Source organism: Camellia sinensis, chromosome 2 (genome assembly GCF_055761805.1).
Source record: "Camellia sinensis isolate YWXY chromosome 2, ASM5576180v1, whole genome shotgun sequence".
In the NCBI taxonomy this organism is placed as follows: domain Eukaryota; kingdom Viridiplantae; phylum Streptophyta; class Magnoliopsida; order Ericales; family Theaceae; genus Camellia; species Camellia sinensis.
Genome location: NC_138962.1, coordinates 39,264,410 through 39,281,235, shown reverse-complemented (window position 1 = coordinate 39,281,235; position 16,826 = coordinate 39,264,410). Strand labels below are relative to the sequence as shown.

The 16,826-nt window shown below is 38.4% G+C and overlaps 2 protein-coding genes across 5 annotated transcripts; one reads left to right on the top strand and one right to left on the bottom strand.

Annotated features, from left to right (window-relative positions):
• The first annotated feature begins 4,968 nt into the window (after nt 1–4,968).
• Nucleotides 4,969–15,711, top strand: LOC114302269 (uncharacterized). 4 transcript variants are annotated; one of them, XM_028247266.2, is made up of 2 exons: nt 4,969–5,212; nt 14,029–15,711. In XM_028247266.2, exon 2 carries the CDS (start codon nt 14,095–14,097, stop codon nt 15,556–15,558), a length of 1,464 nt encoding a protein of 487 aa, XP_028103067.2. In that variant the 5' UTR covers nt 4,969–5,212; nt 14,029–14,094; the 3' UTR covers nt 15,559–15,711. The 4 variants fall into 4 exon arrangements, 3 of the variants coding, with proteins under 3 accessions (XP_028103067.2, XP_028103073.2, XP_028103081.2); XM_028247272.2 differs by having other exon boundaries at nt 5,003–5,212; nt 14,005–15,711; XR_003643362.2 differs by lacking the exon at nt 14,029–15,711 and adding an exon at nt 7,107–8,153 and having other exon boundaries at nt 5,023–5,212.
• On the bottom strand, nt 10,343–11,017 carry LOC145813127 (uncharacterized). The gene has a single exon (XM_082908399.1). The coding sequence runs from the start codon at nt 11,015–11,017 to the stop codon at nt 10,343–10,345; it is 675 nt and encodes a 224-aa protein (XP_082764525.1).
• Nucleotides 15,712–16,826: the final 1,115 nt, after the last annotated feature.

Below are 16,826 nucleotides of genomic sequence, written 5' to 3'. Positions count from 1 at the left end.
GATCGCGGCAGCCCAACAAGAAGCCCTCGGGGAGTCGTTCTGGAGGCATTCGGCCGTTCTCCGATCTGAATCGCCAGTCTTCGGCTGGCTCTGGTAGTGACTCTGATTACGAGCCTCAGGAGTACTTCACTGGCGGTGAAGGATGATCCTGAAAATGCTTCATTCTTGGAGAGCATCAGAAAGCCGGAGTGTCCAACCGAACTTCGGTAGAGGAAGGCATCTTTTTGCAGCTCAACCCACATGGGCACCCACTTTCCTTTTTCTTTTCTTTTTTTTTCGTCATCTTTATCAAATATTCTCGTCTGCCGACCACTTAGTCACCCCACCCCACTTTCCTTTTCTTTCTTTTATTTTTTTTTATTATTTTCTCTCCACTCACGAACAGTCATCACACCCCCACTTTCCTCAACATTGCCCCATATGTATATATATATCTATCTTTCTTTTTATTATAATACCTTACTCCAACCCCACACCATTATCATTAAAAACAACGACAAAAAAACAAAAAAAAAAAAAAAAAAAAAAAAAAAAAAAAAAAAACACACACACACACACAAAAACCAAAACAAAACACCCACACTTACAGTGGGATTTTTCTTCTCTACTCTGCTGCAGGTCTCTTCTTCTTGCCTCCGTCTTGGACAGTCCTTGACGGTGCTGCCTCCGTGTTTTCCACACCGCCGAGCAAGTTCACTCCCCCATACTCCTCCACTGCAGCATATGGAGGACCTCCAAATCGGAACATCACGGTGGCCTTCCGCTTCAGCTCCTTATTTTCTGCCCTTAGCACGCTTATCTCTGCTCGCGCATCCTTATACATGCGTTGGAGCAGAGCCAGCTGGGAGTTTACATGCTGCACCTCATTTGTTCTACTCTGCAGCCGGTTCGACAAATTTGTGACCGCCGTCATGCTTTCCACACATGCCTTCAGAGTATACTGATTGGCCTCCACATCTGACAGCACTGCCATTCTTTGCTCCACAGACCGCATCGGAAAGTTCAACGGAGTAAACTCCGGGGCGCTTGGTTGAGTTTCCAGTGCCACCGCACCAGTTCTCTCTCTCGTTGACTCGTTGAGGTCGGGAAAGAGGGTGAGCAGCCCGCGGGACGACGATGAAGCCATTCTCTCAGACAACAAAGTGTTACAGAATCTCTCTCAGAAATCTCTCTCAGACACGGCAGAATTTTTCAGAGATTTTCGCAGTTTTTTTTGCCTCTGCCTCGGCCTCAGGCTCCTACTTGGTTAAATAACCGAGTCAGCCGCGCGCATCGCGCGCCTCTTGCCACAAGCCGACAAACGGGCGCGCCAACCAAGGCACCCACGTGCCTCGCCATGATGACTCCAGCACACCTTTTGATAAAGTGGGCACGCCTTTTGATGGCACGCCTTTTGATAAAATTGGACACACCTTTTGCGAGTGCAACTTTCACCAACGGTCCGACATGACCCCATAAACTGTCCCGACATTTGATTCCGGTTAGCCTTCTACAACGGTCCGACATGACCCTATAAACTGTCCCGACATTGATTCCGGTTAGCATCCAGTGTCCTCTACACCGTTATGACACCCCCATACAGTGTCCTCTACCCCGTTATGACACCCCCTTCAGTGTCCTCTACACCATTATGGCACCACCATCAGTGTCCTCTACAATGTTATGACACCACCATCCAGTGTCCTCTACCACGTTATGGCACCATCTTTCAGTGTCTTCACCAACGGTCTGACACGACCATACAGTGTCTCCTATCTTTTTTTATTTTTTTATTTTTATGTATTTTCTTGTTTTGTTCCTCTCTTCAAACTCAAGTTGGTTAGTTTCTATCCTCCTTGAGTTTGCGGGGGGCTGTTAGAATTTACCATTCACACTCACCTACTACACTCCACCTACCACCAATTTACCCTCACCTACTCCTCACCTACTACCCAAACCCTCTCCTATATAATGCCACTCTGATTTGTAATACAACACACAACAATCTTGTAATCAATCAATAATACAGTATTTTTTAACACTTGGCCTGTTCAGTTCAACGTACAATTATTTGTAAATTCTGGTTGAAAGTGGATAATTAACATAACTATTTTGACCACATAAATTGTAAGCAAAAGCAGTCCCAATCACTTATTGAAAAACTAGTGTGTCCAATTAGGGACGGGAAACGAGTTAAATAGTTTAAACTTGACTTCAATTTGGTTTGTATAGTCAATTATTCCTTTGGTTTGATTTGATAAATTTGAAATTATGTAAAAATAACAAATGATTCGATAAAAATTCGTTTAAGATCAATTCAAAAGTTTAAGGAATTAACTTTAAACAAATTTTAAAATCTATTAAAATTTTCAAACTAAAGTCTCGTTTGATAACTTAATATTTTAAGTTAAAAGTTAAAAAGTTATTAAAAAAATTAAAAAGCCAATAATCTATATTAAAAAGTTAAAGTTTTTTTTCTCTCTTTACTTTTGCACATCTTTTTTAAAAAAATTAAAATGTCATTCCAAACATATTAACTTTTTTTGTCTCATATTTTAATTAAAAAAATTATTATAGTAGAATATTCCTAAACGAGTCCTAAGACCCTGAATCCAATATCCATCTAAACCTCACCCAATTCAACTTTGTCCACAACAATTTCAATAAAATGTCTTTAATTTTAAATTTTTTGTGAATATAGTGGCAGTTAATTAAGGGTTATTTTGAAAAGTGCTAAATAAGTTTTATTTTTTACATATTATAAAAAGACATATAAAAAATAGAGGGATAATTGGGCTATTTGGTATAGATTTTAAGAGGTAATTATAACTTATTTTAATTTAAGAGTTTGTACTAGATTGTTTAGTACAATTTCTGCTTATAATTTATCAAATAAAAATAATTTAAATAAGTTAATTATTTAAAAATTGAAAAGGAATATTTTTAATATCTACTTTTTAATTATCAAATTTTAACTTTAAAAAAAATATATCAAACAAGATCAATATAATTTACATAAATTCAAAAATCAATAAATTTGCTTATAAGCGACTATGAGGTTGAGTAGAGTAGTAGTCACGTAGCCAGGTTGGGCATTAACTGCAGCCTTCATTAATCCTGTGAAGGGAGGGAGAGAGGGGGAGAGAATACGGGTCATAGAATTGTCAACCCGAATGGGGCTAGAGAAAATCGGGTTACGGTAGTTCAACCCTACGGAGAGCATCCCAGCAACCTACTTAAATTTTACTCTAAAATATTATTAAAAAATTCATTTCTTATTTTAAGAATCACTTTTTTATTTATTTTTCTCAACAAATTCTTTATTTTTTTCCTAAAATATTATTAAAATATTCTTTTCCTATTCTTTTACTTTTTCATCTTCTTCTTGGATTTTCTGAACTAGGATAGTGTTCACCCAGATTTTCTTTCACAGGTTTTTTGACAAATTGAAATATATATACCCAGGTCCTTTGAAAAATTGATATATATACTCAAGTTCTCTCTCTCCATCTATCACTGTTTGTGTATATCTATACAGTATATGCTTCAATTATTTGGTTTAGTTGAGGATAGACAGAATAAAGGTGAGCAGTGAAGGGGGTGGTCGACCGTGCGGACGTCCGGGTGGTCGACCGCGCGGACGTCCGGGTGGACGACCGGCGAAGCAAGTTTTGGTTAATTCACTCAGATATAAGGGGGTTACATTGACTCCCTGCAGCAAATTTTAGTTTAATGAATTGTTTAGGGGTTCTGCTGGAGATGTATAAAACGATTTCAACTCCTTAAAATAGGTAAGGGGTGGGTTTGGAGGGATTGCTGGGATGCTCTAACTTGATTCCGAACTCCCTCATATTTGTCAGTCAAAACAAAAATTATTAAATAATTATAAAATATCATATAAAATTGAGAATAATCACACAGAATGCCCAAAATTAATTGATAAATGGGAGGGTTCAATAGCGGATATTTCGATCCATTCAAATACCAAACTGAACCGATCCACTGCATTTTGAACGGATGCGTGATAACGAATAGACGATTGCAGATTGATTTTTTTCAATCCGTCTAGTTTTGAACAGATGGCGGATTTGAGGTTACTTTGGCTGTAACCGAACTGTCAAACTGCGAGCACCCTAGTAATTTGTAAGACTTTGTGTTTTCAATTTGTTTTGATATTCTGTTTGTATTTTCAATTGAAAAATAGTTTGGATATTTTGTTGTGTTTTCAATTTAAAAATCTTTTTATCAAATGGCAATTGTTGATATTTGTATTTTTGTGTGGAAAATATAAGGCTTAATTTTATATTTAAAAAAAAGAATCAAATTAAATAGTTTTTGAATAAAAAAATAATGAAATAGTTTTGATAATGTATGATTTTTTTATATGTATTTATTATTGGTATTTGACAATTTATTTGATAATCTTTTAGTTATGTTGAGTTGGATTATTATCTAAAAAAAATATTGAAAAGTTGTTGTATTATGTTCAAAATTTGTAAAAGTTTAAACCGCTAAACCGATTCGTATCCATCCGTCAATTCCCCAATTCGCTCAATCCGCATTTGTCAATCCAACAGATGGATGCGGATTGATTTTTTTCAATCTGTCAATTTGACGGATAAATGACAGATTGAAAGTTATCTGTTCGCAACTGAACCGCGAGCATCCCTAATTAATGGATTAAGCCTTGGTTTGGTTTTTGAGTTAGGGCTAAATAAGCACTAAAAGACAAAAAAAAAAAATCACAAAATGACAAACACTTAACTTTTGATGAAAAATTATCAAATTGACCCATATATAAGCAAAAAGTAAAAAAACATCATTTCAAGTGAAGAGCAATTTTGTCATTTCAATGCAAAAAAAAATCAAACAAGCCAAATAAAAAAATCAAATGAACAAAAAAATCTCAAATTAAAAAGTTAAAAAAATCAAAAAAATAAAGTTTGCCATTGGACACCTAAAATTGAGTGGGTCACACCTAAACAACCCGCCCCATTTTATTGATGCCCCAAATAAAAAGTTCATTATACACTCTCTCTCTCTATCGCGATCACAAGTGCCCTGTTTCTGGATCCAAACCAAGTATCCAAAACACACAGAGAGAGAGAGAGAGAGAGAAGACAGTGGGAGAGAGCACCACATTCCACTCCTACCGATAATTGAAGTCCGAAGAAAACTCTATACATACCCGAAGGTGAAGCCAAAAACTACACGACTACATTTTCTTATCTGGGTATGTCCTTTCTTAAATTCTTTCTCTCTCTTTGTACTGTTTTTCACTTCTATTCTTCTTCTGTAAATGGTTTTTTTTTTTTTTCCTTTGATACGGTGTGGGATAAGATTAAAAGTGGAATGATGATCTATATGTTTCTTTCACTTGATTTGTTGATGTTAATCTATTGTTTTTGGAGATGGGTTTTGAGCTGTTATTTCAAAAGGTTTGATTTTTATTCAAGTTTTGTGGGGTTGGATTGTACTCTGTAATTGGGTAATAGTATTTCTTACTAGGGTTCTAGGGTTTTACAATTTTGGGCACCCATTCATTTATCACTTTACCTTCTGTTTTCTTCACTGTTTGTGCTGGGTTTTCTTTTGTTTTGGGGGTTCTTTATGATTTGTGTTGTGATCTGCTTTGTTGATTATGATTGAGAACAAGATTTGGTGTGAAGTAAAAGGTTTTCAGAAATTTGTATGTTGCTCTGGTTTGATTTGATCTCTTATTCTGTTATCTCAACTCTCTCTTTATATAATATTTGTGTAACATTTTATTAAAACACTTAAATATTTCGTTCTTGGCTGCTTCTTTTCTAATCAGTCTCTTGGTTTTGCTTCAGCTTACAACTTGCCTCTTGTTCCTATTTAGTCGCTTTCATTTTGTAAATTGCTTCAATTTCTACATCTCTTTATTCCTCTATTTATTTTTTTTTTGTTGATGTTTCTCTCTGTTTCCTAGTAAGAATTTTGTGCTTATTATTCTTTAGTTTTTAGTTTTAGACTTTTAGTTTATAATTTTATTGAACCAATCATATTGGTCCATGTTGGGTTTATGCGAAGGGAGAGTGAAATTTAAGCATATTGAACTTTGGAATTATTTTATAGCAAAAACGAACTGTAAATATTTTTTCAATTTTTAGAACCTTTCTTCTTTGACTCCACGCATCCTCGAGCTTCCTGGAAATCAATTTCCCAAAGCAGTCTTTGGGTAGGTTTCTCAGAAAATGCTGATTTTTGGCCTTTGGGCAGGGGTTCTCAATCTCAGACTTATGTTGAACTAACTGCATTTGTTTCTTCCAAAATTACCCTTGGTTTCGTCAGTGATTTGGAACAGCGTCAGATGTAGGGATCACATAAATACACATTTCATATTTCGGGAATTAAATTGATACAATTAGAACACAGGAGACCAAAATGCCACAGCACAGACATACATTGGGATTCATTAGTGTAATAGTCCAAATTTATATGTTGCTTTTGTTGATTATGATTGAGAAGGAGTTTTAGTGAAAGTAAAAGGCTTTCCAAAATTTCTCTGTTATGATTTGATGTCTTATACATTAATGCTCTCTCTGTCTCACACTTCAATTTGTAATTTGTCGAAGGCATAATGCAGCTTCAAATGTCTTCTTGATTGGTTTTGTTTTTTAACTTTTCATGTAATATTATTAGAACACATAAATATTTACTTTTTCGCACTTTTTTTTCCTAATCAGTTTTAGAGTTTGCTTCTGCTCAGAGATGTCATGCTTATTCTTCTTTTAGTTTTTAGTTTTTAGTTTTATTTTCTAAATTTATTAAACCGGTCATATTGGGCCATGGTGTACTTAGGATAAGGGAGATTGAATTCTCAGAATATTGAACAGTGGAATTATATGCACTTTAAAAACTTTGTTCTTTGACTGCATGCCGCCCCGAGCTTGCTGGGAATCAATTTCCAAAAGCAGGGTTTGGTTGTTGCCTATGAAGCATGGGTACTTCAAAAAAACATGTCGTACCCGTACCGGATACTTACCGGCTTATGGTACCTCGTATGGTGCTTATGCATATGAAACACGCACTCAAATTTTTTCTTCTTAATTTTTGGAGTACCCAAGCGTACCTAATGTATATATATATTTTTTGATTCATAGGAATAAAAAACAACCAAAGGTGCAAACAAAACAGTCCTGGGATATTTCAATCCCTTCTAGAGTTTACAGAAGCATGCACCATATCAATAATAAGAAGAGAAAGTATGGAGCTAGGTGGATCCTCCAAGTATATCAGATGTTCCTGTTGATTGGCTCTGAGATTTGCCAAGGCATCAGCACCTTGGTTGCCTTCTCGGGGTACATGTTGAATGGAGCACTGGCATCTACTGAGAAGGAAGTTTGCATCCTCTACAATGGCTCGAAAGGGTGATAAGCTTGCAGCACCATCTCTGATCAGATCCATGGCAGTTTGGGAGTCAGTTTCAATGGTGATGTTGGACATCCCTTTTTGCATGATGATAGTCAAACCTCTATAGATGCCCCAAATTTCTGCCTCCAAGCTGGTGCAGTGTCCTAGGTAGCCCTGGTAGCCTCACACCCATGAGCCCGCTTCATCCCTTAGTAGCCCTCCATAGCTAGATTGTCCTGGGTCACCTCTGCAGCAACCATCAGTGTTAAGTTTGAGTCTACCTGCAATGGGACAAGACCAGAAAGTTGGAGTGGGATTAGTATAATTTGGATTAAGGACATTCTGGAAGGCTTGTTGGGTTGCCTCTGCTTGCTGTAAAATGAGATTGACACTGACTGAAGGTGGTTGGATGTGGTTAGCAAAAACTTCTTTGTTTCTCTCCTTCCAAATGCTCCAAAGTGCTGTCAGGAAGAGAGTGGGCCATTGTATACCATTGTAATGTCCTTTGCTTCTAAGGTTAGCGTTGCAGCCCCTGAAAATTAACCATATTGCCTGAACTTTAGGACAACTCCTGAGTAAGTGAGGGACATCTTCTCTACTGATCTGGCATCTGGGACATGTATTAGTTGAAGAAAGGTTTCTGAGGAGCCTCATGTGGTTGGTTAGTAATCCATCTTTAATAAGTAGCCACAGGAAGCTTTTAATTTTCTGAGGGGCCTTGATCTTCCATAGCCACTGCTGGTCTTGACCACTGTCTTCATGCCCTGATATGGCTTGATAGGCTGCAGCAGTTGAGTAATTACCATTGGTAGAACCCTTCCAGGTGGGACTATCTTTGAAAGTTACATACCTAGGCCGGTATATGTTAAGAATCTTTTCCTTATCCCGCTGAGAAATGACCTCCTAAATAGTAGATATATCCCATTGACCTTCATCATCAATGATAGAATTGACCATAGCCCCATTATCAACATGAGGTCCTAGATACTTGTTGCAAAGGGGCTGTGACCCACACCACTAGTTAGTCCACAAAGTGATTTCCTCCCCTGTACCCACATTCCACTTGATATTCTTATCAAGTACATCTCTGTTTTTGATAATGCTCCTCCAGGTGTGAGAAGCTCTTCTTTTGCTGGGCCAGTTGGAGATGGAATGATTCTTGAGATATTTGGTCTTAAGGACTTTGCACCAAAGATCCTCAGCATTGTTAGTAAGCTTCCAGCCCAATTTAGAGATAAAAGCTGAATTTGCTCTCTGGCTTTCCTTATGCCAAGCCCACCATGTTTCTTATGTTTACACACTTGGTGCCAGTTAACAAGATGAACCTTTCTAGCACCTTAAGTACTGCCCCACAAGAAATTTCTATTCAATTTATCAATTTGGTCACACACTTTCCTAGGGATTTCCAAGGTTTGCATCAGATGATTAGGGATAGCAGAGGTTATAGCTTTAACCAGAGTAGTTCTACCAGCAAAGGATAGGTTCTTGGCTTTCCATCCTGAGAGTTTTTTGGACATTTTCTCAATGATATCTTTTATGAGGGATTGATTAACTCTATGGTGGAGAATGGGAGTGCCCAAGTATTTGCCAAGGTCATTAGTCAAGGATATGCCACACTTATGGCTGAGAGGAAGGGCTTCTCTTCTAGAAAGGTTAGGGGAGACAAACATTTTAGATTTTAGGAGATTGATTTTTTGGCCAGACATAACACAAAAATCAGAGAGCACTTCCATAATACAATCACAGTTTCTATTGTTGGCTTTCGCAAACAAGATATGATCATCAGCAAAAAAAAGGTGGGAGATAGGAGGGCTATCCTTGGCAGCCTTCAAGCCCTGCACCTACCTTTCTCAGTTTGAATTTTAATCATATTAGAGAGGTTCTCCATGCAAAGGACAAAAAGATAGGGAGATAGGGGGTCTCTTTGCCTGAGTACCCTTCCCATAGTTATGCTAGGGAGGGTCTCCCCATTCCAGATGATATTAGAGCTAACATTAGAAACACAGTTCATAATAAGGGTGATCCAGTCATCATTGAGTTTAAATTCTTTTAGGGAGTGATGAATGAAATCCCAAGAGATTCTATCATAGGCTTTTTCCAGATCAATTTTAAGAACCATATCCCCAGACTTGCCTTTCTTGTATCTAAGAGTGTGAAAGATCTCTTGAGTAATGATAATATTATTGGTGGTAGTTTTGCCAGGTATGAAACTGCTCTGGTTAGGACTAATAAGGTAAGGTAGGAGGGGTCTAATTCTGTTAACAATGATCTTGGTAATGGCCTTATAAGTGACATTACAAAGGTTAATAGGTCTGAATTGTTTAATGGTCTCAGGGTTGTCAAGTTTGGGTATGAGGACAATGTGGGTCTCATTAACATCCTTAGGGACTTGTTTGTTATGAAAACAATTCTTAATGAATTGACAAAAAGGGGGGCCAACAATGTTCCAGTGTTGATGGCAGAAAACAGCATGAATACCATCTTTGTCAGGTGCTTTGAAAGCTTTGATATTTTTGATGGCCTTCCAAATCTCAGAGTTAGAAACAGGGGCTAAGAGCCTATCATTATCTTCAATAGTGAATCTGGTTCTAGCAATATTGTTCCAATCCTCTAAAATGGTGGTCTCTTCATACTTAAACAGATTGCGAAAATGGTTAATGATATGAGCTTTAAGTTCAGTGGTGTCAGCAATCCAGTTTCCCTCATCATCCCTAAGGACATTGATTTTAAGCTTCCTTCTTTTATTAAGGGTAGATATATGGAAAAATCTGGTGTTTTGGTCGCCCATAGTAAGCCATTTGGATCTAGACTTTTGAAACCAGAGGACCTTTTCTTGAAAAAGGGTAGTATTGAATTGTTTGACCAGGTCCTTTTCTAAGATATGAAGACTGTGAGAAAAAATAGTAGCTTGGGCCTTCTGGATATCTTCTATACGAGCAAGAAAGGTTCTTTTTCTTTTAAAAATATTACCAAAAACATCCTTATTCTAGGTTTTAACATTGTGAGTAAAGGTTTTAATAGCTTCAATAAGGTTATTATTCATGTTAAGCCAAGAATGTTGAGAATGTTGAACAACTTCAGTAAAGCTAGGATGGCTAAGCCAGACAGCTTCAAATCTAAACGGTCTATTAGGAGGGTGAAGGGAGTGCATACCTTGTGTGAAAACCACTAGAGGGGAGTGGTCTGAGTATGTGCAAGGGAGAGTCCTTACAGTGCCTTCAGGAAAAAGTGTTTGCCATTGGGCATTGCTCATTGCTCTGTCCAAGCGCTCCATAGTGTTGGCCAGACTTTGTCTATTGTTAGTCCAGGTAAGTCTAGGACCTACACTTCCCAGGTCAATGAGGTTGCAGTTGTTTATTCTTTCTCTAAACCTCTGTGCTCTGGTAAAGTTGTGGGTGGGTGTAAAGCTCCTTTCACTGTGATCAATGAAATTGTTGAAATCTCCAGCAACTAACAAGGGCTGGTTCATGTTGCTAGCTGTCCTCTCCAGCTCCTCCCAAAGAATGTCTCTTGTTGCAGGGTTGGGACTAGCATACAATGCAGATAATACCCATTCTTCATAGTCTTCCTTGTGGATGGTGGCATGGATATACTGGTTAGAAACAGAGGAAGTTCGGACATTGACATGAGTCGTATCCCATAGTAGCCAAATTCCCCCCATTTTGCCTATTGGATCCACCACGGTGGAAGCTAAGAAGCCCAAGTTGTTGAAAAAATTCCCAAGGGAACTAAAAGTTACTTTTGTTTCCATAAGGACCAGAATTTCAGGTTTGTGGGTTCTAAGGAGCTCCCTTAAGTTGCGCTTGAAGGTATTATTTCCTGCCCCACGGCAATTCTAGATCAAAATCTTCATAGAATTCATGGATGGGTAGTTTGGGAGAGGTTCAGAGGCTAATCTCGGGAGTATACTCCGGATCCTACGGTGATCTTGGGTGACTGATCTCATGGATGCCATCTGAAATGAGTGGATTGGAGGCCCTGGTATGGTGCTCCATCCTGGTTCGATTCTCAATCTTAGCTGTTCAATCCACCATATTGTGTCTACGCGGTGAAGTGCTTCTGTCCTTGGTTCAAGTAACAGACTCAAGTGTATTGTCCTCCATCCTGTGTATTAAGCTCCTTGGTAGTGGTATCTCCCCGGTCACCGTGAGTGATGCCTGGGTCTGGTAGTTTTCTGATTCTTGAGGTTCCATTACCCAGAGAGGAATTGTGGTCAGTGGTGAGGGGGTAGGAGGTGTGGGGTTAATAATGTTTACAGGTAGGTCCTCCATCAAGATTTTTGAGGGAATCGTATCTGATGGCAGAGCGGTAGGGTTCTTAGGGCTGGATGGAGTAGGTAGCTTTGCAGGGGTACTGGAGACTTTCTCCTGGCTTGATGTAGCTGATGGATTTGAGATGACATGTGAGTTGGCGTGTAGTTCAGGGGACAAAATATTTGATGGGGTTGCTGGGCCAGTAGAGGGGCTGAGGCTCTTGTGGGTGTGAGGGATGGGCTTAATGGTTAGGCTGGAATGGGAGGCCTCTTTTTCGTGGCCTGATCTAGTGGTTTTCTTCCCTCTGGTATGTTCCTCCTCCTGATGGCTTGTGCTACCCAGTTTTGCAAAGTTGTTTCTGTTTGGCCAGGTTTCATAGGTTTGGGCTTGCTTATGGGCATTGGGGCATCGGTTCTTTTTCTGTACAAGCATCCATGGCCCAAAATCTTTAGCCCCTTCCTCTACTCCTGGTTGTTGCAGGTTACTGTTGTCGTCTGTAGGAGTCGTTAGGGTGGACTCAGTAACGGCTATTGGGTTGGTTGCCGGCGGCGAGGTAGAGCTCTGTGCCACCTGGGATGTTGGGTTTGCTGCCTTGAATCTGCAGAGTTCCTTACGGTGATCCACCCTACCACAATGAAACAAAAGGAGTGAATGGATTCATATTCAATATTGTAACTTTTCTTACCTAAAACAAATCTAGGACAAAGAGGTTTCCGCAGGTCCACTTCAATGCAAACTCTTGCAAAGCGCCCTCTTATGGCCATGATTGTGGTGAGATCAAGCTTCAGAGGTTTCCCTAGTTGCCTGGCAATGGTATAGAGGACTTTTTCTTGAAAGTACTCAATCGGAAGCTCCGGAAACTTGACCCAAACAGCTGTGGTGGTTTCAAAGGCTTCCGATGCCTTAAAATCAGGCTCCCATTTACCCGTAAGTTAATGGTCCAGATAACCCATGGTCCACCTGAATAGACCATCACACAATCCTCCTGAGATGAGAATTTAAATAAGAAATAGTTGTTGCTTAGATCAATTGAGGCGAAATCATCTTGTAGCCCCTAAAGTGTCTTGACTCTACCACACAGCAATCTATATCCTATACTCTTCCCAACTGATTAGATGATGAGTGCATTTGCCCATGGTCATCTGATTTCTTGTAATAACTTTCTGGGGAGAGCAATTGTGGGTATCCCATCGGTCCTCTGGGTGAGAAGTCCATCTTGGATGTCAGTATCTCCATCCTTATCTTCGTCCACAGAGTTGATAGTATCCTTTAATTCATCAAAATAGAAATCTTTGCTTTTGGGTGCTGTGAGGGCTTCTTTGAATGATTTAACCTTGGGCCCCTCAATTGGTGTAGACAACAACTTAGGGCTTGAAGATTGAGAGGGGGCGGGGAGGGTGTGTATGGATGGATCATCCGTGGGGATGTCCATCTCTGCTTCCCCCCATTGAATCTTTGCTTTTAATTTTCTTGGTGCTACGAATCAGATGGTCTTCTTCTTCTTGAAATTTTTCTTGTTGATCAAAGCTGACAGTTGAAGGTGCGCTCATTCTAGAGAGTAGAATCCTCTCACATATAGCATAATTTTCAAATTCCAACTAAACGTACCTAATATATACCCAAGTCGTACCGTACCTCAATTGAAACAATATTTTCTTTTACTACAGAGATAAAACTCCTTTCACTAGACTTCTTTTTTATTTTTTGTGTTATGCTTAGCATGATTTTAAAATTAAACTATGGTTTGTAAGTTATTTAATATATTGACATTTAATTTTGATTTATACCTTTACTTTTGACATTAAATGTTAATTGTAGGTTGGACCTTCATAAATTAAACCATTTAATTAATTTTTTGCATTAATCTAAATTAAAAATAAATATTTTTTTTACAAGCGCACCAAGCTGTACCCGTACTCTATTTTTTTTTTAATTTTACCGTATCGACGTACCCATATCATACCAGTACTCGTACTCGTACTTCATAGGCTGTTGCACTTCCTTAGCAACTCAACAACACAACCCCTTATTCACCCAAAAGAGAACAACTAGCCAAACAAATGATCTAATATTAGAACCCTCTCATGCCCTGAGAAGCTGGGCTACCATACACAAGACCCCTCATTTCAGTTTTGGTAAATATTAGAGCATTGCACAAAATTATCTTATTTAATTTTATGCTTGCTTAAAACCAAGTTTCATATTTTTTGATATGATTGTTTATCCCCTTTAATGTAAATCAGGTATAGTTCCTTTGTACCTATTGATTTCTAGTAGCAGTAGAAGTGGAATGGACTGGTCCAATTTTATCGAAACTTAAAACCATGAACAGCATTATTTCATATTTGATGATTTGATTGCTTTGAGTTTATTATTATTATTAACTTTTGTTCAGTTTTGCTACATATTGGTTTTTTAGGTAGGTTAAGTGACTCGTTCCAAAATTGGAAGAAGATGGAGATTGGATAACTCATGGAATACAATCATGTTCAAGCAGTCTCCTAGTAGAAACCACAGGTCCAAAGGCATCAAGGTTAAGCGTGTTCTTCAAATTTGTGTCCTGCTTGCTGTCTGCTTTTGGTTGGTTTACCAAGTCAAGCACTCCCATGACAAGAAGAAAGAATTTGATGAAAACGATGCAAAGCTATCACATGAAAAACATTTTGATGGTGAAATTTCGAAAATCGGAAGAAAAGCTATCCTTCCTGGATTGGAGGAAACAACTATGAAAAATGATGAAGTAGAAGAAGAAGAAACTGGAGGAGGAGGAGGAGAAGAAGAAGAGAACAAGCAGAATGAAGAGGAAGAGAAAAAAGAAGACAAGTCTGAAGAGAAAGAAGATGAGGGGAGAGGAGGTGGAGATGATCAGATAGCCGAACGTGATCAACAGAAATCTGAGATAGGGGTTGAGCATGAGATGGATTTTATCGATGAAGAGATGGAGAGAGAAAAAGCTGATGAGAAGGAAGCTGAAAGTATAGGTGTTCAAAATGAGAATGAGAATTCTTTGGAGGACCGTAATCATGATGGAGGTAATAGGAATGCTCATGAGGCGCGAGAGGAACATTATAGGGCTGATGATGCTTCCAGTGCGGTGACACATGAGACTGAAGGAAGTTTGGAAAACTCAAACAAGAAAACTGAAATGAATAGTCTAGGGGAGGAAAATAAAGTGAATAATGCGGAGGAAATCACTGTTGCTCAAAACAGGACAGGCATAGAGGATGCAAAAGGTGAAATGGTTGAAAATGTTGTTTCTCCAAATGTAACCGGGAAAGAAGAAAAGGGGTACAAGATTGGTTCATCCAAATCGGAGGACAGCTGGCTTTTGAATTCTACAATGACAACAGAGGCTAACAATCAACCAGAAATAGGCAATAATAACTCAACAGACGGGAGTTTGGAAACTAACAATTTGTCCCTGCAAAATGAAACGGAGACTAAAGCAAGTGCAAGTAAAGCTCAAAATGCCACGGTAGAGGGCACAACTTCAGAAGACTCCGCCTTACAAACCATTGCTCTGGGACAGGAAAATAATTCTAATGCAACAGCTTCCAAAAACAATCAATCCGACTCAAATTTGATGATTTCCAGTAATACTGAAAATTTAGAATCAACCGCCAAAGGAGAATTCTCAAATTCGTCATCTACTTCAGAATTATCTATATCAGAAAAGGTTGCAACATCTAATGCATCGGTTGGAGTAGAGGGTACTAGCACTACAGAGGAACACACTGATGCAACTCGGAATGAGAAGTCAGAAACCAGTAATGGAACAGATGTAAAAGATGAAAGACGGGACTCTGCCAAAACTGAGAATCCAGATGTAGTTCACCATGACCCCGTTGATTCTTCCATCCCCTTAGAGAAGGATGTCCGCGCGGATCTTGATACTTTGCCAGAAATTAGAACTGAAGGAAGCAACAATGAAGATGCTGCGGCTGAATGATAATTTTGATCAAGTAGTTATTAGTTTTAGTCTCGTTATAAAATTTTTGTTTTCCTTTGTTTTGAATTTGGTAACATGTGGGGTTCTAGAACCCTTTTTGCTTGATCGTGTGAATTATTGATTAATTGAGAGAAATATGGTTTCAACTTTCTAGGTGGAGTGTAGGCAAGTTGATGGTATTGAAGGTTTAAATCTGTATAAGCTTTTCTTTTCTGTTTTTTTCAATTTAACATGGATTGAAATGTTTTGAAAATCGGACCGGTAAGCAAACCGGAAAAGTAAACGGGTCACTGGTTCAACTGTCGGATTAAAGCGGTCGAATCATACCATTATAATTATATCATATATATATTTTAAAATACATATTAAAAATATGAGTATAAAAATGAAAAAAAATTAAATTCAACAAATAATAAAATTTTCAAAAAAAAAAAGAAGCTCAAAACCAATTCACAACAAAAACATCATGCTATAATAATTGCAATATGGAAGTTTATACAGACCATTAACAAAACATAACAATTATGCAGACCATTAAAAAAAAAACAACCGTGGTGGAGAACCCCAGTCTCCAAGCACCCCTACCACCCCTATACACACGTTGGGGTTGGTCATTGATGAAAAAAAAAAAAAAAATAGGCCAATCAGCTCCCTCTAGGGGTCTCCCTCCAGTGGGGTCCCTGTCTTTTTCCAAAAAAAAAAATTAACAAACAGTTTCACGTTGACCAAAACTCAACCCATTTCTACCAAATCCATGAACCCTCTCCTCTGTCTCTCTTTCTCTCTCTCTCTCTAGGTTTCTACTTTCATTCGCTAAACCCCCCACACACATATATTACTTTCCTTCACACATTTTCACAACTCCTCTCTCAAAAATGAGGAAATTTCATTTCCCCCAACGGGCACGCATTTTTTAATTCGACCCCATACTTTAGTTAATTTCAATTTAATAATTGAACTTTCAAAAAATTGATTAATCTAACCCATACCGTCACATTCCGTCTACAATTGGATGGAATGTGATAAGCTGTCCCTCTGAACTATCTTTTGGAAGGAATGTAAAAGGGCTTTGCTTACAAAGTAAGTTGGTGTGATAGACAGTTGAACTAGGGTTTTGTTGGGATCAAAATCAATTTTAAGGTTTTCAAATTTCTTAAACGAAATAAAAAAACAAAGTTCATCATTGAACGAAGGGCACGAACTAACATTGAATCATAGGTTGGGTTCGAAGAGTGAAGGATGGCAAGTGAAGGAATCGACCAACTGTT